Consider the following 20,063-nt stretch of genomic DNA (forward strand, 5'->3'; position numbering starts at 1 on the left):
GGACACACGCATGGAGACGCACACGTGGACTTCACACACCGACTTCGAGCGCGCCCACGTGTGCATGCAGCGCACACACAAACACGTGTACACACACGCACGCGCTCGGACACACGCTGACACACACTGTTTTAACACATCGGTGTTTAGTGAGTTCTTGTGGTTTTTGGTGTTTGGAGAGCGAGATAATTAAGTGATAATTCCAGAGATGCCGGTGTTTGGAGGACATATTGGCACGGGTGTTGTTAGGCCCGAGACTAAGTCGAAAGGCCGGCAAACCGTGCCAATATATCATCCAAATCTAGGGTTGCTGAAGACCTGACCCAGTCGTTCAGTCTTTTTGTTTTTGTATCTATAGACGCGAGCCAGTCGTTCGTTCTAAATGTTCCATTGCCATACTGACCGGCAAAGTTCTTATCCCTTGCTTGCCAACTCCGGCTAATTTACAGTCACGTCAAAAAGTGCAGTCAGAATAACAGCAAAGTAGCTGCATTTGCATTTGTTTAAGCTGTTTTCTAGTTAGCTAATGATGCGCGACTTTGCCTGGCAGAGAAAATGTGCTGTCTTGTCAGGACACTGTTCAGGCAAAAGACAGTCCACGACATTCATTTGAGCGGATTTTAATAAATGAAACCATGCATTCTATTTCCTATCCACCACAGCTGACATGGCTATAGCTACTTATTGTATGTCACATATATCTGTACATTCCCCTGGATGATGGTGCGTTGGTTTAAATATCTGTCGGGGTCTGTGCTACTACTGCCGCTGCCTTGCTTCAGCCTTTTGGGTGTTGATGGTGCTGCAGTGTTCTCTTTGTTTTTCGGCCAGGATGTTGCTCCAGCGTTTTCTGTCAGTGGCAGACGCCAGTAGCTCCCTCGCTTCTAAACCAGCATTGGCCAGTTTCTGGACTGTCGTGGTCCTGATGCTGTGATTTTGTGTATGTAGTTGTTCCCGCTGCCCAGCAGATCTTGGGTAGAAGTTCTGCCAGATAGTTCACGGCCATCGGCTCTGACTTTTACCAGATCGAGTCCCCGATACACTCTCCATTCCTTGGGAGATAAAATTTTCCTTGGGAGATAAAATTTAAGGGCATTTCGATAGATATTTCTCCAGTGATGCCACCGGGCATAGTGGGTTCCCTGGCTGCTCGAACATGAATCCCCTCTTGGACTCCCTGCCCCTCTCCCTTGGGTCCAGATGATTCTTTGTGGCCTCGTTATATGCGAGAGTGGCGTATCTGAGAGAGAGAGAATGCGTTATTATAATATTGTTTTCCAGTAGCCTAATTACGAATGCAACTTAGAAATGACACAAACAGGCTTTGAACAACATACCTTAGACCGTTGTCGTCTGTTTTTACGAGGAATGAGTTGGGCTGGAGGTCGAACCACACTTTCTGGACCAGACCCCTTGGTGTACCGGGATTCAGAGCCTGGGAGTTTTGGAGCTGGGCCTTGTCCTTATCGGTGATGGGAGGGTGGCTGTTTGATATTCTTTCCTTGCCTTCTTAGCTGATTGGAGGTGGTAAATTCAGTGCCCTTCATCAGCTGCGACCGATGGGTGGGTCATTTAGGAACCGGTTGAGCCCACTCCGGAGTACATTTCCATAAAACTGTTGGAGAAGGATGTTAAACTCTTCCTTAGTGACATTTTTGAAGTCAACAACTTTTTTTTATTCTCTGCTAGCCAGCCCTCAAAGCAACGCACATCCCAGTATTCGTAACTTTTTTTTCCGTTACAGCTTTTCTCTACATATTTATTTTTTAATTGAACCTTTATTTAACTAGGCAAGTCAGTTAAGAACAAATTCTTATTTACAATGACGGCCTACCGGGGAACAGTGGGTTAACTGCCTTGTTCAGGGGCAGAAGGACAGATTTTTACTTTGTCAGCTCGGCGATTCGATCCAGCAACCTTTCGGTTACTGGCCCAAAGCTCAAACCACTAGGCTACCTGCCGTCATTCAATGCAGTATCCTCCAAATCTGCATGCCTGGGTATTATTGCGATCTCTTTTTTCCGTTCATCCGTAGTCATGCCGCTGAAAATATAACAAAAATTCCACTCATACATTTTAGTCTTCGCAACAAAGTATCGATTTAGTCAGTCAACTGAAAACAAGTTTTGTATGTTGCTATGACAACCAGCTCAATTTGCTGTCTGGCTCCTTCGGACACATTCGCTTTATATGGAACGGTGGAAATCTCAATTCATTATTGAAACAAAATGTAAAAAGTCTTAAAAAAATGGAAGATAATGTCTAGATAATGCTTTTTATAGTGGAGATTCTTGTTATACATTTCCTAGCAGGGCTGATGAGACAGTGGATTGCTCAGTGAGATGGAACAGAGTAAATGGGCATTTCAGCGTCCTTGGTTTAGCCGGTGGTAACTTGTGGAATAGACACCAGCTGGAATGTGCTTTTAACCAATCAACATTCAGGGTTAGACCCACCCGTTGTATTCAAGACTGATTGAGATGTCACACAAATAGTAGAAAGTCTGAGTTTTATACAGTTTTCTCCTTTTGAGCCAGGAAGTGGAACTGGCTTGAGCCAGAAACGTAAAAAATACAATGAAAATAAATCCATGTAAACTGAATTGCGGTTAAAGTGAGAAAGCCCATGTCTGGTTGAGGTTTTGGTCAAGAGGGAGACGAGGGGAGCGAATGAAGAGAAAAGGGATGTTGAGGTTGGAGGGGGATGGAGGGGAAAGTGAGAGGTTAGGAGTGAGTGACGAAAGTAAGGGAAATGTGAAGGAGGGTGGAGAGAGAGTGGAGGAGTGTGTTTGTGTGACTGTTGATCCACTGCCATGGTTCAAGAGGTGGGGAGGAATGAGAAACATCCAAGATATTTTCCGAGCTCTGGTTTAGTGGAGTTGACCGCTTTGAGCTGGCTAGCGAGAGGGAGAGAATGGGAGAGAAGGATGAGAATAGGAGTGTGGACACGTGCATCATCGTGTGTACACACACACACACACACACACACACACACACACACACACACACACACACACACACACACACACACACACACACACAAGTTCATTCAGTCAAATACACAGAATACACACACTGTCCGGGATATGGATAGGGTAGAGTGGGTCATGGCTGAGGCTCATTGTTGTCGAGGCAGTCAGACTTCCTGTTGGAAACAGGGAGGAGGCCCATCACCGCAACACAGCTGTGACACACACAAACCAAGACACATCTTGTTCTATTTTAGCATCCCTGTTCTCTTTCAAACTCCTACACGTCATCTCCTGGCGTGGAAAAGCAGCACTTTCACACAATATTTACTCCAGATGAGCAGAATCCACTAAAACCGTTCATTATAGAACAAGATCAAAGACGGGCTTCCACACAACCGCTTCTAGGTGATTATACGGTGTAGAAAAACACTGACCTTAGATGAGGCTCAAAAGAGTACAAAACTCTTACTCATAGAAGTCCTCCTCCCCATCGTTCCTTCTCACAAACGCAACCCAACAGTTTTGTACTTACATTGTCATTGTAAGGCAAACAATAGTTCAAAGCACTTCCTTTGTCTTAGTATTTCTCTCATTTGAATTGAATCCAAATCAAAGTTTATTGGTCGCATACACAGATTTGCAGATGTTATCGAAAGTGCAGCAAAGTGCTTTTTGTTTCTAGATCCAACAGTGCAGTAATACCTATCAATAAAATACAAAAACAATACACATCATAACCCATAAATAAAATATATATATCAGAACGAGCAATGTCAGAGACAGGAATATAAATATATATATATATACATATAAGTGGCGGCAGGTAGCGGTTAAGAGCGTTGGGCCAATAACCAAAAGGTTGCTGGTTCAAATCCCAGAACCGGCAAGGTGGAAAAATCTGCCATTCTGCCCTTGAGCAAGGCAGCAACTGCTCCCCGGGCGCCGATGACGTCGATTAAGGTTGCAGGCGGTGAAGTTGCCGTATCAGGTCCTTATACAGGCCCACAGGATGCGCTCAATGGTGAATCTGTAGAAGTTTGCGACGGTCTTAGGGGGCCAAGACACATTTCTTCAAACTCCTCACCACGCTGTCTGTGTGAAGGGACCGTTTCAGGTTGTCAGTGATGTGCAAGCCAAGGAATTGACGCTTTTGACCATCTCCCCGTCGGTGTGGATGGGGACGTGCTCTCTGCTTTCTCTTGTAGTCCATGACAGGCTCCTTTTTGTTGAAGTTGAGGGAGAGGTTATATTCCTTGCACCACTCCTCCAGGGCTCGTCGTTGGTAATCAGGCCTACCGCTGTTCTCGTCAGCAAACTTGATGATTGAGTTGGAGACTTGCGTGGCCTTGCCGTCATAGGTGAATGGGGAGTACAGGAGGTGGCTGAGCACGCACCCCTGTGGGGACCCCGTGTTGAGGATCAGCATGGCGGAGGTGTTGTTGCATACCTTCAACACTTTGGGTCGGCCCATTAGGAAGTCCAGGACCCAGTTGCACAGGGAGGGGTTCAGACCCAGGGCCTTGAGCTTAGGGGTGAGCTTGCAGGGCACTAGGGTGTTGAGGGCTGAGCTGTAATCGATGAACAGCATTTCTACATAGGGTATTCCTCTTGTCCAGGTGGGATAAGGCAGTGTGCAGTGCAATGGCGATTGCATCGTCCGTGGATCTGTTGGGGCGATATGTGAATTTGAGTGGGTCTAGGGTGTCGGGTAAGGTGGAGTCCTTAACTAGCTCCTCAAAGCACTTCATGATGACAGAAGTGAGTGCTACGGGGCGATAGTCATTTAGTTCAGTTACCTTCACTTTCTTGGGTACAGGAACAATGGTGGACATGTTGAAGCAAGTGGGGACAACAGACTGGGATATGGAGAGATTGAATATATCCAGAAACACTCCAGCCAGCTGGTCTGCACATCTGAGGACGCGGCTTGGGATGCCGTCTGGGCCGGCAGCCTTACAAGGGTTAACACGAATAAATGACTTACTGACGTCGGCCACAGAGAACGAGAGCACACCGTTTTCGTGAGCGTCTGGGGTCCGCGTCGTCGGCTCAATGTCTAGTAGTCCTTCTGTTTCTCTTCCAGTCATTCCTCCCACTGTTCTCAGAGCAACTCTTTTGTCCCAGCCCCTAGGCCAGTTCTGGTCTATGTGTGTGTTTGCCAGTTCTGGTCTATGTGTGTGTTTGCCAGGTCTGGTCTATGTGTGTGTTTGCCAGTTCTGGTCTATGTGTGTGTTTGCCAGTTCTGGTCTATGTGTGTGTTTGCCAGTTCTGGTCTATGTGTGTGTTTGCCAGTTCTGGTCTATGTGTGTGTTTGCAAGGTCTGGTCTATGTGTGTGTTTGCCAGTTCTGGGCTGTAGTGTGTGTTTGCCAGTTCTGGGCTGTAGTGTGTGTTTGCCAGTTCTGGGCTGTAGTGTGTGTTTGCCAGTTCTGGGCTGTAGTGTGTGTTTGCCAGTTCTGGGCTGTAGTGTGTGTTTGCCAGTTCTGGGCTGTAGTGTGTGTTTGCCAGTTTTGGGCTGTAGTGTGTGTTTGCCAGGTCTGGGCTGTAGTGTGTGTTTGCCAGGTCTGGGCTGTAGTGTGTGTTTGCCAGTTCTGGGCTGTAGTGTGTGTTTGCCAGTTCTGGGCTGTAGTGTGTGTTTGCCAGTTCTGGGCTGTAGTGTGTGTTTGCCAGTTCTGGGCTGTAGTGTGTGTTTGCCAGTTTTGGGCTGTAGTGTGTGTTTGCCAGTTTTGGGCTGTAGTGTGTGTTTGCCAGTTCTGGGCTGTAGTGTGTGTTTGCCAGTTCTGGGCTGTAGTGTGTGTTTGCCAGTTCTGGGCTGTAGTGTGTGTTTGCCAGTTCTGGGCTGTAGTGTGTGTTTGCCAGTTCTGGGCTGTAGTGTGTGTTTGCCAGTTCTGGGCTGTAGTGTGTGTTTGGCATCTCTACCATTGGGATCCATTATGGCTAATTTCAGATCCCTGTAATCTCTATACAGCTCTATGGGAAAGCAGCCATTTTGCATTTAAGCCCCGTATTGGATTTCAGGACTTTGAGCTGGTTTTCTTTCGAGTTGGACGCCCATTGCCATCATGCTGTGTCTCTAGCCCTAGATGGTGGTCTGTTTGAGTAAAGTGGCCAAACAGGGGAAGGGTGTGCAACTCCCTCTTTTCCAGCCACCCTTACTTTCCAGCGCTCTAATCCTTTATAATCCCTTTCTCCTCCCTCCCTCTTTCTCCTCCTCCCTCCCTCTTCTCCCTCTCATTCTCAGGTGGTGGAGAGGGAGCAGGTGGACAGCATTCAACCCAAGCTGCAGCGTGTGAACGCGGTGGGCCAGGGCCTGATCCAGAGTGCAGCCAAACACACAGACACCCAGGCTCTGGAGCACGACCTAGAGACCACCAACCTCAGATGGAACTCCCTCAACAAGAGGGTCAGTCTGTCCGTCGGACCATCTATCCATCGGTCTGTCTGTCTGTGCTGATGTTAGTGCTATGGTTTGTGTGTGCGTGCATGCGTTTGTGTCTGACTGAGTATGCATATTTATGCGTTACGTTTGTTTGATGTGCGCGAATGGAATGATGGGTTTGTGAGGAATCAGGTTTATGTCTGTCTGTGTATACCCGTCCATGTCAATACAGCCATTGTCCCCCCCTCACTCACTGCATTGTTCCTTGACCAGATTGCAGAGCGCATCGCCCAGTTGCAGGAAGCTCTGTTGCATTGTGGGAAGTTCCAGGATGCCCTGGAGCCTCTTCTGAGCTGGCTGAGTGACACGGAGGAACTGGTAGCCAATCAGAAGCCCCCGTCAGCCGAGTACAGAGTGGTCAAGGCCCAGATCCAGGAACAGAAGGTGAGCGAGGAAGAGATGAGTGGAGAAAGGGAAAGGGATGAGTGGAGAAAGGGATGAGTATCTAGATGGAGAGAGTTGTAGTGAGGAACATATATTTTATTTTAATACCAGCTCTTTTCCCTATATCAGATACTCTGTCATTATGACTAAGAATTTACTGGCCATTAGAGACACGTGGAACCTAGATTTGCATGAAAACAAGCTTAATTAAGCTAAACAAACTTTATTTATTCATAGATAATAATAGAATGGGCTATTACTGTTAATTAGTCCTTATTTTCACCAAGGGACACATAACACGTGAAAGGGAAACGCACTCACACACCTAATTATCTGAGTGTTTTGGCGGAGGAAAAGCTCAATTGAGTCTGCCAGTCTGGTTGGCGTTCAACACACCAGTTAACACAGATGTCGGATTACAATGGTTTTTTCCCCCGAGAATCCGAGAGGCTGAAAAAAACACTGTCTGCCCTCCCTCTTTATCTGGAACACTTCCCGTGTTTGTGTGTCGAGGAGCTGCGGCCGGTTCAGCTCCTCCACTCAGTCATACGTGTTTACGTCCGCCGCTGAACGTGCCGAGCCTCACTGAGGCTCAGTGGAGAGGAAACTGGAGATGAGTGCCGTTTCACCGGATGGCTCGGTCAATGCCACTGAACTGTTATGAAGGGTTTCAGACAGGGAAGTACTGCCAAATTGAGCTACTACTCACCGTGGACGTCGTCACAACAGTGGTGGCCTGATATTTGAGACACGGTATTGTTGAGGAACACTGCAAAACATTGCGGTGTTGAATGTGAAGTATGTTCTAGCTTATCTTACCAACTGCTTGACACCGAAATCCTAGAAGCAGCGACTCTTCTGGTCTTGAATATACCCCTGACCCTAATATACATGCAGGACAAACATTATGAGAGTTGGTATTATTTGTGGTGTTGAACGGACCGTCTATGTCTTTCATCTTCCAGCTGTTACAAAGACTGCTGGACGACCGCAGAGCCACTGTTCAGATGATCCAGGGAGAGGGGGAGAGGATCGCAGCCACGGCCGAGACACAGGACAGAGACAAGATCCAGAAGCAGCTGGAGAGTCTGGGGGAGAGATGGGGCGAGCTGCTGGAGAAAGCCAGGGCAAGGTAACGTACATTATTGCATGGACACATTCATCACGTACATGCACCACAGTCAGCGACTACATCTCAACACCACAAAAACACTCTTACCCATGCGTAGTGAACATGCATGCATAGTACACACACTAGGCTACCTACAGAATGCATTACCAGTACTGCAGTACACAACCCACACATTCCTGACCGTCGTATCTGAATGCTTATTTGGATCCCCGGTGAGACGTCGATAAACAAAGGCGCCCCAAATGCTCACCCCACCTCTCCCTCCGCCTCCCGCCTCTGCAGGCAGTGCCAGTTGGAGGAGCTGCAGGCGCTGGCACTTCAGTTCCACGAGGCGGTGGAGCCTCTTGGAGAGTGGCTGAGTGCCACCGAGCGACGCCTGAGCACCGCCGAGCCCATGGGAACCCAGACTTCCAAGATCACCCAGCAGATTACAAAACACAAGGTAACGTGCATGACGGTAGCGTGGATGACGGTGTCACAAGGTAACGTGTCCCCCTCGAAGCACGGGTTGCGTTTTTGGTTTCCTTTGACGAAAAGAAGTGAATGAGGACAGAAATGAGGGTTTAAGTCTCTGGAATGAAACTAGGGAGACTAGAGGATGGTACAGGAATACACGACTGGTTACTTTCCATTGAGAGAAAGAAAGGGAAGCCCAGGCTCAACCATTTTCCCCTCAACATTTTGATATGATTTGATATCAAATATATTATATTTCATTGAACCTTTTTGTTGTTTATGATTTTATGTTGTTCTTGTCGTACATATTTAGCTTTCATTCGTTCCTTATGATTTCTCATCTGCATCCTCATTTTATCCTTTATTTGTTCCCTATGTTTTTCTTCTGGTCTCCTTCACTCCTCCCCCTCTCCGCACACACCACCCCAGGCCGTCCAAGAGTCCATCTCCTCTAGAGGATCCGAGGTCGACCGCCTCGAGGCCCTCGGCCAATCCCTGGCGCCCCTCAGCTGCGCGGCCGACCGCGATTGGCTGAGGGAGCGCGTTGGGGCGGTGCGGCTAGGCCACTCGGAGCTCAGTGATTGGTGCCAACGCAGGGCCGTCATGCTGGACCAGGCCCTGGCCAATGCGCAGCTGTTTGGGGAGGATGAGGTGGAGGTGCTCAACTGGCTGGCTGAGGTGGGCCAGCGGCTGGGACAGGTGTCTGTGCAAAGCTACCAGCCAGGGGTCCTCACCCAGCACCACAAGCACACACTGGTACGATACTATGGTTTGGACAGGGAGTAGTTATTCATTAACACACAGTGGTAGGATACTACCGCACTACCCCAGGGAGTATTGTATTGGCTAGCAATGTCTAGACATTGAGTAGCAAAAGGAATGACTCTTATTACGTTCTACCGATGTCAAACTCGTTCCACGGAGGGCAGAGTGTCTGCGGGGTTTTCGCTCCTCCCTTGTACTTGATTGATGAATTAAGGCCACTAATTAGTAAGGAACTCCCCACGCCTGGTTGTCTAGGGCTTAATTAAAATGGGAAAACCAACAACCTGCAGACATTAGGCCCTCCATGAAGTGAGTTTGACACCACTGCTCTATAAGGTGTTGATTCTCTTTCTCTCCACCTTCCCCCATCAGTCTCTGAATGAAGAGATAGTGAGCAGGAAGAAGCAGGTTGACCAGGCCATCAAGAACGGACAAGCCCTGCTCAAGCAAACCACCGGTAAAGTACAACCTCTAACTCTGGAAACAGCCAGAACTGTTCCTGGACCTGTCATTTATAAAGGAATATAATAACCACAGATCCTGTATTCCACTGACTCTGTGTCTGTTGTTAACCTCTGCAGGTGAGGAAGTTCTCCTGATCCAGGAGAAGCTGGACGGTATCAAGTCTCGCTACGCTGAGATGACGGGCGGGAGTAGCAAAGCCCTCCGCATCCTGGAGCAGGCCCTGCAGCTGAGCATACGATTCGCCAGCGCCCACGACGACCTCAACCAATGGTTAGACAAGGTGGAAGCGGAGCTCAACGTAATGGAGCTGGATGCAACGCCAGCCTATCAGGACAGACAGAAGGTAGGGTTTTTATTTATTTATTTTTTTATGTAATTTCGTGATTACGATCTTGCCTCATCGCTGCAACTCCTCAACGTGCTCGGGAGAGGCGAAGGTTGAGTCATGCGTCTTCTGAAATATGACCCGCCAAGCTGCGCTTCTTAACACCCGCCTGCTTAACCCGGAAGCCAGCCGCACCAATGTGTCGGAGGAAACACCTTTTAAACTGACGACCGAAGTCAGCCTGCAGGCGCCTGGCCCGCCACAAGGAGTCGCTAGAGACCGTTGAGCCAAGTAAAACACCCCCAGTCAAACCCTTCCCTAACCCAGACGACGCTGGGCCAATTGTGCGCCGCCCTATGGGACTCCCGGTCACAGCCAGTTATGACACAGCCTGGGATCGAACCCACGGCTGTAGTGACTCCGCAACACTGCAGTGCCTTAGACCGCTGCGCCAATCGGGAAACCCCCAGGGGATGTTTTCTTAACCGTATATTATACATATATGCTGTGAATATACCGTATATTGTGTAAATATATTTACAGTCTGCAATATTTCCAGATGTTCACTGGTCATTTTAATTAATGATTGACCCAATGATTCTTGAAGAATAACTTGCTTTTTCCTCTCTTGCGGTTATTAGTTTTTAACACTGTAGCATAAGTAGGACTTATATCTTTAGTTTGAGATACTCAATCTGTGTGCGTGTGTTTCTCTCCCAGGAGCTGAAGTGTGTGTCGGCGGAGAAGCGTCTGGTTTTGGACACGGTCAACGAGATGGGCAGTGCCCTCTTAGACCTGGTGCCCTGGCGTGCCCGCGAGGGCCTAGACCGCCTGGTGGCTGACGCCAACCAGCGCTACCGGACGGCGGACGAGACCATCACCCAGCGGGTACAGCTGGTACAGGCTGCCGTCCAGAGGTCACAACAGGTACTGCAATGTGACTAAATGAAATCAACGTTTATTGGTCGCGGACACAGTTAGTACTCCGTTCAGTGATCGTATACATTTACAGTGGATGATGGTGTTGATAGTCAAAGGTGGGCCAAATTGTATAAGTTCAGGATTTGAATAGTTGAATGGCTTCATTCTCTGGGTCGATCTTTGTCTGCCGAAGTAATCCATGAGGTTTCTGCTGTCGTTGTCAACAAGAGGATGATGCGAATGTTGTGGCATTTCCCTCTGGTTTTCTCTCAGCGTTTAGGTGGCTGTGTGTAATGCCAACCAGCTAACGCTGCTGTAAATGCTAGTAACGTCTCACTCTATCAGTATGGGGAGCCTGAGTGTGCCTCGCTAACTGTGCATCTCTCTGTGCCTCAGTATGAGGAGGCGGTGGACGCGGAGCTGACCTGGGCTGGGGAGACGGAGAGGAAGCTATCCTCCCTGGGTCCTCTGAGTCTGGAGCCTGACGTCACCGTGGCCCAGCTACAGGTCCAGAGGGCCTTCAATATCGACATCATCCGACACAAAGACACCGTGGACCAGCTACTCCACACCAGGGACGACATCCTGGAGACGTGCAGCGACCAGCAGAGAGACGCTCTGATGGTGAGGAGAGAGGGACAAAGGAGAGGGTTTAGGGAGCGCGAAAGAGGGTAGAGAAATGCAAGAAGTCAGAGAGAAGGGTGAAAGGCTTCCAAACAGACCAAGACGACTTTTGTAACATACTGTACGCAATAACTAATTTAAGAAAAGTTAATTCACAGGAAAATCAAATGACATGATTTATGTATGTATTATTCATATTATAATATTAAATATTATAAACAAGGAGGGAAATATTGAGTTTTGTGCTTGAAGTAAAAGCCTACAACATTAGTACACAAAATGTGAACTATTCCAGTGGTTTTTGTCTAGTTACCAAATGTGAACAATTCTAACCCCTTTTCTTCCCCTCGCTCTCCTCAGGTGAAGACTGACTCGCTATCTGCCCGCTACGAAGTGGTGAGCCAGCGGCACCAGGAGCGTTTCTCAGCCCTGGAGCAGGCCCAGGTCCTGGTGGCCCGCTTCTGGGAGACCCAGGAGGAGCTGGAGCCTTGGCTGGGGGAGACCGAGACCCTTATAGCCCAGCTGCCCCCACCCGCCATCGACACCGAGGCCCTGCGACTACAACAGGAGCAGATGAGGGTGAGGAGGAGGCTCTAATTACTGTATTTTAACAAATGTCCTTGTGACAAGATGTATCATGTCGAATGAGTTCCTAACGCTTCTACTTTCTTTTTTTCCTTTTTAATTTCTCCCTCTTTCTCTGTGGTACTCCAACTGTACCACTCTCTCAATCACACTATCCATCTTCCTCTACTTATTTTCCACTCTCTGTCTCTCTCCATCTTTCTTCCAGCTCTTGAGGGAGTCCATAGCGGAGCACAAACCCCACATCGACAAGCTGCTGAAGATCGGCCCCCAGCTGGCCGTTCTGAGTCACCAGGAGGGGGCCACGGTGAGGCAGCGCTACAGCGACGCCGAGAAACGCTACGCGGCCATCAAGGAGGAGGTCAAGGGTCACGCCGCCACCCTGGACGAGGCTATGTCTCAGTCTGCGCAGGTATGGTTTCGTAAAAGGGAATTTGAAATCGGTTTGTAGCTCGGAAGTGTGTCAGTTGTTGAAGCTTGTCTGCCGATTGCTGCCCCAATGCAACCAAGCTTCCGGCAGCCATATGAGGAAATCTGACGACGTCCTTATATGGATGCCGTAAGCCTTGTTGTGTCCATATACGTGCCGTCTAGCTGCTAATGGCAGGACGAGGTCCATGTAACGTTACCACACCACTCTGTAGTGGAAGAGCAGTGTAAATGTGTTAGGCATTGGCGGAATTGTCGTGGGATTTCTGTGACCAGTGCTCAAGCTGTAGTATGATGGTGCATTGGTCTCCTTGCTTGGAACTTTTCTTTCTCTTTTTGCTCATTTCCATCAGAATGGAAGAGAACTAGACAATGTCGTGATCTTCAAAGGTCTTGGTCATAATATGATAGTAGTGGTAGTAGGGGTTTCTATTTGCTAAAGCTACACAGCTTCTTTGCTACACTTGTAGTAAGTAAATATTTCCGTAAGAAACATTCACATTTTATGTCAATAGTTCTCTTGTCAAATGCTCTCTCATAACACGTCATTTCATAAGTCATGAGCCACTGTTGATTATCACGGAGTGCTAAGCTGATTGTTGCAGCTGTTGATATTGCTTGGCCAGAGTGTGTGCATGTCACTGATCTAACACAATGTGTTGTTTCTCCACCTCCCCATCCCTAATGGACCATATCACCCACTCCTTCTCTCTATGCATCCCTCTCTCTCTCTCTCTCTTTTCATTCCTCCTAAACGACCGACCTCCATACCTCTCCAACCCCTCCTTTGTGCCTGACATTTCCCTCTCTCCCTGCACTCCCCCAACCATCCCTCCTCCCTCCCTGGTTTGCTCCATCCATCCCTCCATCCCGCCTCTCACCCATTGTGGATGTGCTGTGTGTGTTGACCCACAATTTCATCCATCCTTCGTCACTGCTCACTGCAATCACCCAGCTGGTAGAGGTAAGACCATTGACTGGACCTGTACTGTATTACTGATCCCAACCGACCACAACGTGACTTAATACTTAGTTATTAGAATCCCTTCCTGCGTCAACCTTGTGTCTAGGCTGAGACAACCCGCTATAACTCCCAAGTATACTTTGTCCAATGTCTCTCCTCTTTCTCAGTTAGTGTGTTTTGATATTTTTGTAAATTGGCAATTCCTGTCCTTTTTTAGTAGCTTTAGGCTTCTTCTCTGTTCCAGTCCGTGTTACCCATTTTGACATTGCTCAAATGCAGTTATTTACCAAAAAACCTCCATGTCACCTTTATCACCGACCACTTAGTGAGGCTGTGGTAATAGTTTGTGCTGATTTGAAAATTGTGTGCGGTATTCCTAACGAAGTCAACTTTATTCATGTCTAGTAAATACATCTATCGTACTACCCACATCTTGAATCACATGACCCTCCAAGTATCCAAAATGACGTGGTCTTTTTCGGCAGGATCTCTGCATTTTCGCACTGTCAAAATGTCACCCCTCCCCCCTCCCGGATGCATATAAGTATGTATAATAATAGGAATGAAAGCCTTAAAGGCTCTGCATGGGCAATCCGTCGTCTACAGTGGCTGTACAGCATTTACTGCCATACGGTCTCTGTAGAAGACAGGCCGTTCATACATCATTGCCCTTCGAAGAGCCGTTGTGAAGGAAGTCGTCAAGGAAGTGAGTTTGTGTTAATACAGGACCTCCCACCAACCAATCATGTCAATGCGGAGTTATACGGAACCCTCCGCATTGTTACAGAAATTGGGAGGCGCGCGGCATCATCGTATGGTGCTCCGGAGGCTCTGCGTCACACGCTCCAAACAGAGCCTCTGGACACCATATCTGGATCGAGCATAAAGCGGCTATTAGTCACACAACCCACCTTCTCTTCTTAACCCCCCCCAGTTCCATGACAAGATGGACCCCCTGTTGGAGACCTTGGAAGGGGCTGTGCAGCGCCTCCGCTCCCCTTCTCCCGTGGCGGCGGAGGCGGATAAGATCCGGGAGCAGCTGGCTGAGCACAAGGCAACCGGGCTGGAACTGGACAAACTGCTGCCCTCCTTCTCTGCCCTGTGTGCCCGCGGCGAGGAGCTCATCAGTAGAGCAGCCCACGACGACCCTGCCGCTGAAGGTAAGGGCCTGAAACACACACAGAGGTACACTTACATATACACACTTATAAACGCACACACATACACTACTGGTCAAAAGGTTGGACACACCTACTCATTGCAGGGTTTTTCTTTATTTTACTATTTTCTACATTGTTGAATAATAGTGAAGACATCAAAACTATGAAACATATGGAATCATGTAGTAACCCAAAAAAGTGTTAAACAAATCAAAATATTTTTGAGATTCTTCAAATAGCCACCTTTTGCCTTGATTACAGCTTTGCACACTCTTGGCATTCTCTCAACCAGCTTCACCTGGAATGCTTTTCCAACAGTCTTGAAGGAGTTCCCACATATGCTGAGCCCTTGTTGGCTGCTTTTCCTTCACTCTGTGGTCCAATTCATCCCAAACTATCTCAAGTGGTTTCAGGTCGGGTGATTGTAGAGGACAGGTCATCTGATGCAGCACTCCATCACTCTCCTTCTTGGTCAAATAGCCTTTACACAGCCTGGAGGTGTGTTGGGGCATTGTCCTGTTGAAAAACAAATGATAGTCCCACTAAGACCAAACCAGATGGGATGGCGTATCACTGCAGAATGCTGTGGTAGCCATGCTGGTTAAGTGTGCCTTGAATTCTAAATAAATCATAGACAGTGTCACCAGCAAAGCACCCCCACACCATAACACCTCCTCCTCCATGCTTTACGGTGGGAAATACACATGTAGAGATCATCCGTTCACCCACACCGCGTCTCACAAAGACACTGCAGTTGGAACCAAAAATCTCCAATTTGCACTCCAGTCCAAAGGACATATTTCCACCGGTCTAATGTCCATTGCTCGAGTTTCTTGGCCCAAGCAAGTCTCTTATTGGGGTCCTTTAGGAGTGGTTTCTTTGCAGAAATTCAACAATGAAGGCCTGTTTCACACAGTCTCCTCTGATCAGTTGTTGAGATGTGTCTGTTACTTGAACACTGTAAAGCATTTATTTGGTCTGCAATTTCTGAGGCTGGTAACTCTAATGAACTTATCCTCTGCAGCAGAGGTAACTCTGCGTCTTCCATTCCTGAGAGCCAAGTTTCATCATAGCGCTTGATGGTTTTTGCGACTGCACTTGAAGAAACGTTCAAAGTTCTTGACATTTTCCATATTGACTGACCTTCATGTCTTAACATAATGATGGACTGTCATTTATTTTTCTTATTTGAGCTGTTCTTGCCATAATATGGGCTTGGTCTTTTACCAAATAGGGCTATCTTCTGTATACCACCCCTACCTTGTCACAACACAACTGATTGGCTCAAATGCATTAAGAAGGAAAGAAATTCCACAAATTAACTTTTAACAAGGCACACCTGTTAATTGAAATGCATTCCAGGTGACTACATCATGAAGCTGGTTGAGAGAATGCCAAGAGTGTTCAATGCTGTCAAGGCAAAGGGTGGCTACTTAAAATATATTTTGATTTGTTTAACACTTTTTTGTTTACTACCTGATTCCATAATTGTTATTTCATAGTTTCGATGTCTTCACTATTATTCTACAATGTAGAAAATAGTCAAAATAACAAAAACCCTTGAATGAGTAGGTGTTCTAAAACTTTTGACCGGTATTGTACTTGTGTCACACAAGGACATACACCCATCACATACATCACAAATGGACACACACACATAACCACCCCTAGGTGAAGACAGTGACTCATACGCAGGACCTCAGTATAGGGAGAGGGGCGAAAACAATACCTGCACACACTCTCACTGTACTACAATTATCCCACTGCCAAACCTGATTCGTCTCATTTTTTTATTCAACAAAGTTTATTTTAAACACAGAACCCCAGAAACACAAAGGCGGAGATTCACAAACAGTTACGAACTTTTGACGACTCCCAGCGCACATGGTCGACACCGCCATCCCCCACCAAAATATCTCAGTACATCACTTCATAACTATGAATGACTGCTCTGTGCAGTGGTAGTGGGAGTGTAGCCTAATGACTGGCTCTGTAAAAGACTCCACTGTTGATGTAGTCACTGGATGGCCATGCTAGAAGGGACAAAAACAGCAATAACATCAGAAAGTATAAGCAAGTACATTTGCTTTTTGTTATGGTTAGGTTCAGGGCTTAATAATAATACTAATTAATAATAACTTGTTATTACATCAAAATTCCTCCATCCATTGTTACATAGCTAATAGCAAATAGTGTCACCTCTGTCCTTTCAAGCATGGACAAATAACACCACACTTCCAGATTCGTTCCTAACTCTCCCATCTCCCTCTTTCCCCCTCCCAGCCGTGCATTCCCGTCTCCTGCGTCTGCGCTCCCTGTGGGATGAGATCCGGCAGAGGGCTGAGGAGCGGGAGGGGAAGCTGACGGACGTCTTGGACCTGGCTGGGAAGTTCTGGGCCGACATGGCAGCGCTGCTGAGCACGCTCCGTGACTCGCAGGACATTGTCAGGGAGCTGGAAGACCCCGGGGTGGACCCCTCACTCATCAAGCAGCAGATAGAGGCGGCAGAGGTACGTGTGGAGAGGTGGATGGAGGGTTACTGAGAGAGAGGAGGGCAGAGGTACGTGTGGAGAGGCGGAGGGAGGGTTACTGAGAGAGAGGAGGGCAGAGGTACGTGTGGAGAGGCGGAGGGAGGGTTACTGAGAGAGAGGAGGGCAGAGGTACGTGTGGAGAGGCGGAGGGAGGGTTACTGAGAGAGAGGAGGGCAGAGGTACGTGTGGAGAGGCGGAGGGAGGGTTACTGAGAGAGAGGAGGGCAGAGGTACGTGTGGAGAGGCGGAGGGAGGGTTACTGAGAGAGAGGAGGGCAGAGGTACGTGTGGAGAGGCGGAGGGAGGGTTACTGAGAGAGAGGAGGGCAGAGGTACGTGTGGAGAGGCGGAGGGAGGGTTACTGAGAGAGAGGAGGGCAGAGGTACGTGTGGAGAGGCGGAGGGAGGGTTACTGAGAGAGAGGAGGGCAGAGGTACGTGTGGAGAGGCGGAGGGAGGGTTACTGAGAGAGAGGAGGGCAGAGGTACGTGTGGAGAGGCGGAGGGAGGGTTACTGAGAGAGAGGAGGGCAGAGGTACGTGTGGAGAGGCGGAGGGAGGGTTACTGAGAGAGAGGAGGGCAGAGGTACGTGTGGAGAGGCGGAGGGAGGGTTACTGAGAGAGAGGAGGGCAGAGGTACGTGTGGAGAGGCAGAGGGAGGGTTACTGAGAGAGAGGAGGGCAGAGGTACGTGTGGAGAGGCGGAGGGAGGGTTACTGAGAGAGAGGAGGGCAGAGGTACGTGTGGAGAGGCGGAGGGAGGGTTACTGAGAGAGAGGAGGGCAGAGGTACGTGTGGAGAGGCGGAGGGAGGGTTACTGAGAGAGAGGAGGGCAGAGGTACGTGTGGAGAGGCGGAGGGAGGGTTACTGAGAGAGAGGAGGGCAGAGGTACGTGTGGAGAGGCAGAGGGAGGGTTACTGAGAGAGAGGAGGGCAGAGGTACGTGTGGAGAGGCGGAGGGAGGGTTACTGAGAGAGAGGAGGGCAGAGGTACGTGTGGAGAGGCGGAGGGAGGGTTACTGAGAGAGAGGAGGGCAGAGGTACGTGTGGAGAGGCGGAGGGAGGGTTACTGAGAGAGAGGAGGGCAGAGGTACGTGTGGAGAGGCGGAGGGAGGTGGATAAAAAGATATGGATGCATAGCGCATGTTTGTAGCAACAATATTGAATACACAAGGAAAGCATAGCAAGATATTCAGATGCTAAAATGTGGAAGAATAGTCTTTTGTGGTATGAATATGGGACCAAACAACACACTAAGAGAGGGGGGGGGGTAAGAAAAAGAGAAGATATAAATGAGTTGTGAGGATAAAGAGGAGACATACGAAGGGATGGTGCCAGCATGTTAGTAGCTACATTTGAAGTCAGAAGTTTACATACACCTTAGCCTAATACATTTCAACTCAGTTTTTCACAATTCCTGATTTGTGAAAGATTTAATCTGATTTAATCCTAGTAAAAATTCCCTGTTTTAGGTCAGTTAGTATCACCACTTTATTTTAAGAATGGGAAATGTCCGAATAATAGTAGAGAATGATTTATTTCAGCTTTTATTTCTTTCATCACATTCTCAGTGGCTCAGAGGTTTACATACACTCAATTAGTATTTGGTAGCATTGCCTTTAAATTGTTTAACTTGGGTCAAATGTTTCGGGTAACCTTCCACAAGCTTTCTTGGCTTATTTCTTCTGATTTTCCCATGATGTCAAGCAAAGAGGCACTGAGTTTGATGGTAGGCCTTGAAAAACATCCACAGGTACACCTCCAGTTGACTCAAATTATTTCAAGTTGCCTATCAGAAGCTTATAAAGCCATGACATAATTTTCTGGAATTTTCCAAGCTGTTAAAAGGCACAGTCAACTTAGTGTATGCAAACTTCTGACCCGCTGGAATTGTGATAGTGAATTATAAGTGAAATAACCTGTCTGTAAACAATTGTTGGAAAATTGACTTGTGTCATGCACAAAGTAGATGTCCTAACTGACTTGCCAAAACTATAGTTTGTTAACAAGAAATTTGTGGAGTGGTTGAAAAACAAATTTTAATGACTCCAACCTAAGTGTGTAAACTTCCGACTTCAACTGTATATAACGGCCTGTATAGCTTGCAATGTATTTGTACTGTAGTTAGCTCAGCGGTAGGAAGGGGAGAGAATATGCAGAGGTAGTTACTGATGATTGTGACTACTGTTGGGTTGTCTGATCTGTCCAAATATGTCTCTCTCGCTCTCTCTTTCTTTGATTTTTTTTTTTTTTTTGATAAGGCCATCAAGGCCGAGACAGATGGGCTGAGGGAGGAGCTGGAGTTTGTACGAACCCTTGGGGCTGAACTCATCTTTGCCTGCGGAGAAACGGAGAAGCCTGAGGTCAAGAAGACCATTGACGAGGTGAGACACAGGATGAAAACTTCAAGACTTAAGACAGGATCAAACCAATCAAGAGCATAATCATGAATGGACTCATTGCGTTGTCTTTCTTGTGTCTATGTTCTCTGTTTTATGTGTTTGTGTTGCGATATATGTTTTATCTTTCCTCTCTTCTCTCTATCCGTTTCTCAGATGAATGCCGCCTGGGAAGGCCTGAACCGGACGTGGAGAGAGAGGATGGAGAGGTTGGAGGAGGCCATGACTGCTTCTGTGCAGTACCAGGATGCGTTGCAGGTCAGTGTCCCAGAATGCATCACTCTCTTAGCTTAGTGTGTATGAGAATTAAATCATTTGAATTCAATTATTTGGTATTTATTGCACTGCTTATTTCGGAAAGTATATGCTTAGAAATGTATGATGTCGTGAAGTAGAGGCATTTATAAGTATCAAGACATAGATCGGCATTGGAGTTTTCCGAAGTTAGATTGACTCATTTGTCTCTCGTGTGTGTGTGTGTGTGTGTGTGTGTGTGTGTGTGTGTGTGTGTGTGTGTGTGTGTGTG

At 47.7% G+C, this 20,063-nt stretch overlaps 1 protein-coding gene across 22 annotated transcripts in view; it reads left to right on the forward strand.

Annotated features, from left to right (window-relative positions):
- Window positions 1–20,063, forward strand: part of LOC129831305 (microtubule-actin cross-linking factor 1-like) — a 258,379-nt gene that overhangs the window by 214,935 nt on the left and 23,381 nt on the right. For 18 of the 22 annotated variants that reach the window (XM_055894583.1, XM_055894588.1, XM_055894594.1 and 15 more), the window contains 15 exons: window positions 6,211–6,372; window positions 6,622–6,792; window positions 7,758–7,924; window positions 8,207–8,366; window positions 8,810–9,136; window positions 9,518–9,602; window positions 9,727–9,953; window positions 10,656–10,862; window positions 11,253–11,480; window positions 11,841–12,059; window positions 12,274–12,477; window positions 14,393–14,618; window positions 16,902–17,128; window positions 19,400–19,522; window positions 19,694–19,795. In XM_055894583.1, the coding sequence (XP_055750558.1) occupies window positions 6,211–6,372; window positions 6,622–6,792; window positions 7,758–7,924; window positions 8,207–8,366; window positions 8,810–9,136; window positions 9,518–9,602; window positions 9,727–9,953; window positions 10,656–10,862; window positions 11,253–11,480; window positions 11,841–12,059; window positions 12,274–12,477; window positions 14,393–14,618; window positions 16,902–17,128; window positions 19,400–19,522; window positions 19,694–19,795 (2,835 nt within the window). The remainder of the gene's footprint in view (window positions 1–6,210; window positions 6,373–6,621; window positions 6,793–7,757; window positions 7,925–8,206; window positions 8,367–8,809; window positions 9,137–9,517; window positions 9,603–9,726; window positions 9,954–10,655; window positions 10,863–11,252; window positions 11,481–11,840; window positions 12,060–12,273; window positions 12,478–14,392; window positions 14,619–16,901; window positions 17,129–19,399; window positions 19,523–19,693; window positions 19,796–20,063) is intronic. The other 4 variants (XM_055894595.1, XM_055894589.1, XM_055894591.1 and 1 more) reach the window with 1 other exon arrangement.

This window comes from Salvelinus fontinalis, chromosome 32, assembly GCF_029448725.1.
Source record: "Salvelinus fontinalis isolate EN_2023a chromosome 32, ASM2944872v1, whole genome shotgun sequence".
In the NCBI taxonomy this organism is placed as follows: Eukaryota; Metazoa; Chordata; class Actinopteri; order Salmoniformes; family Salmonidae; genus Salvelinus; species Salvelinus fontinalis.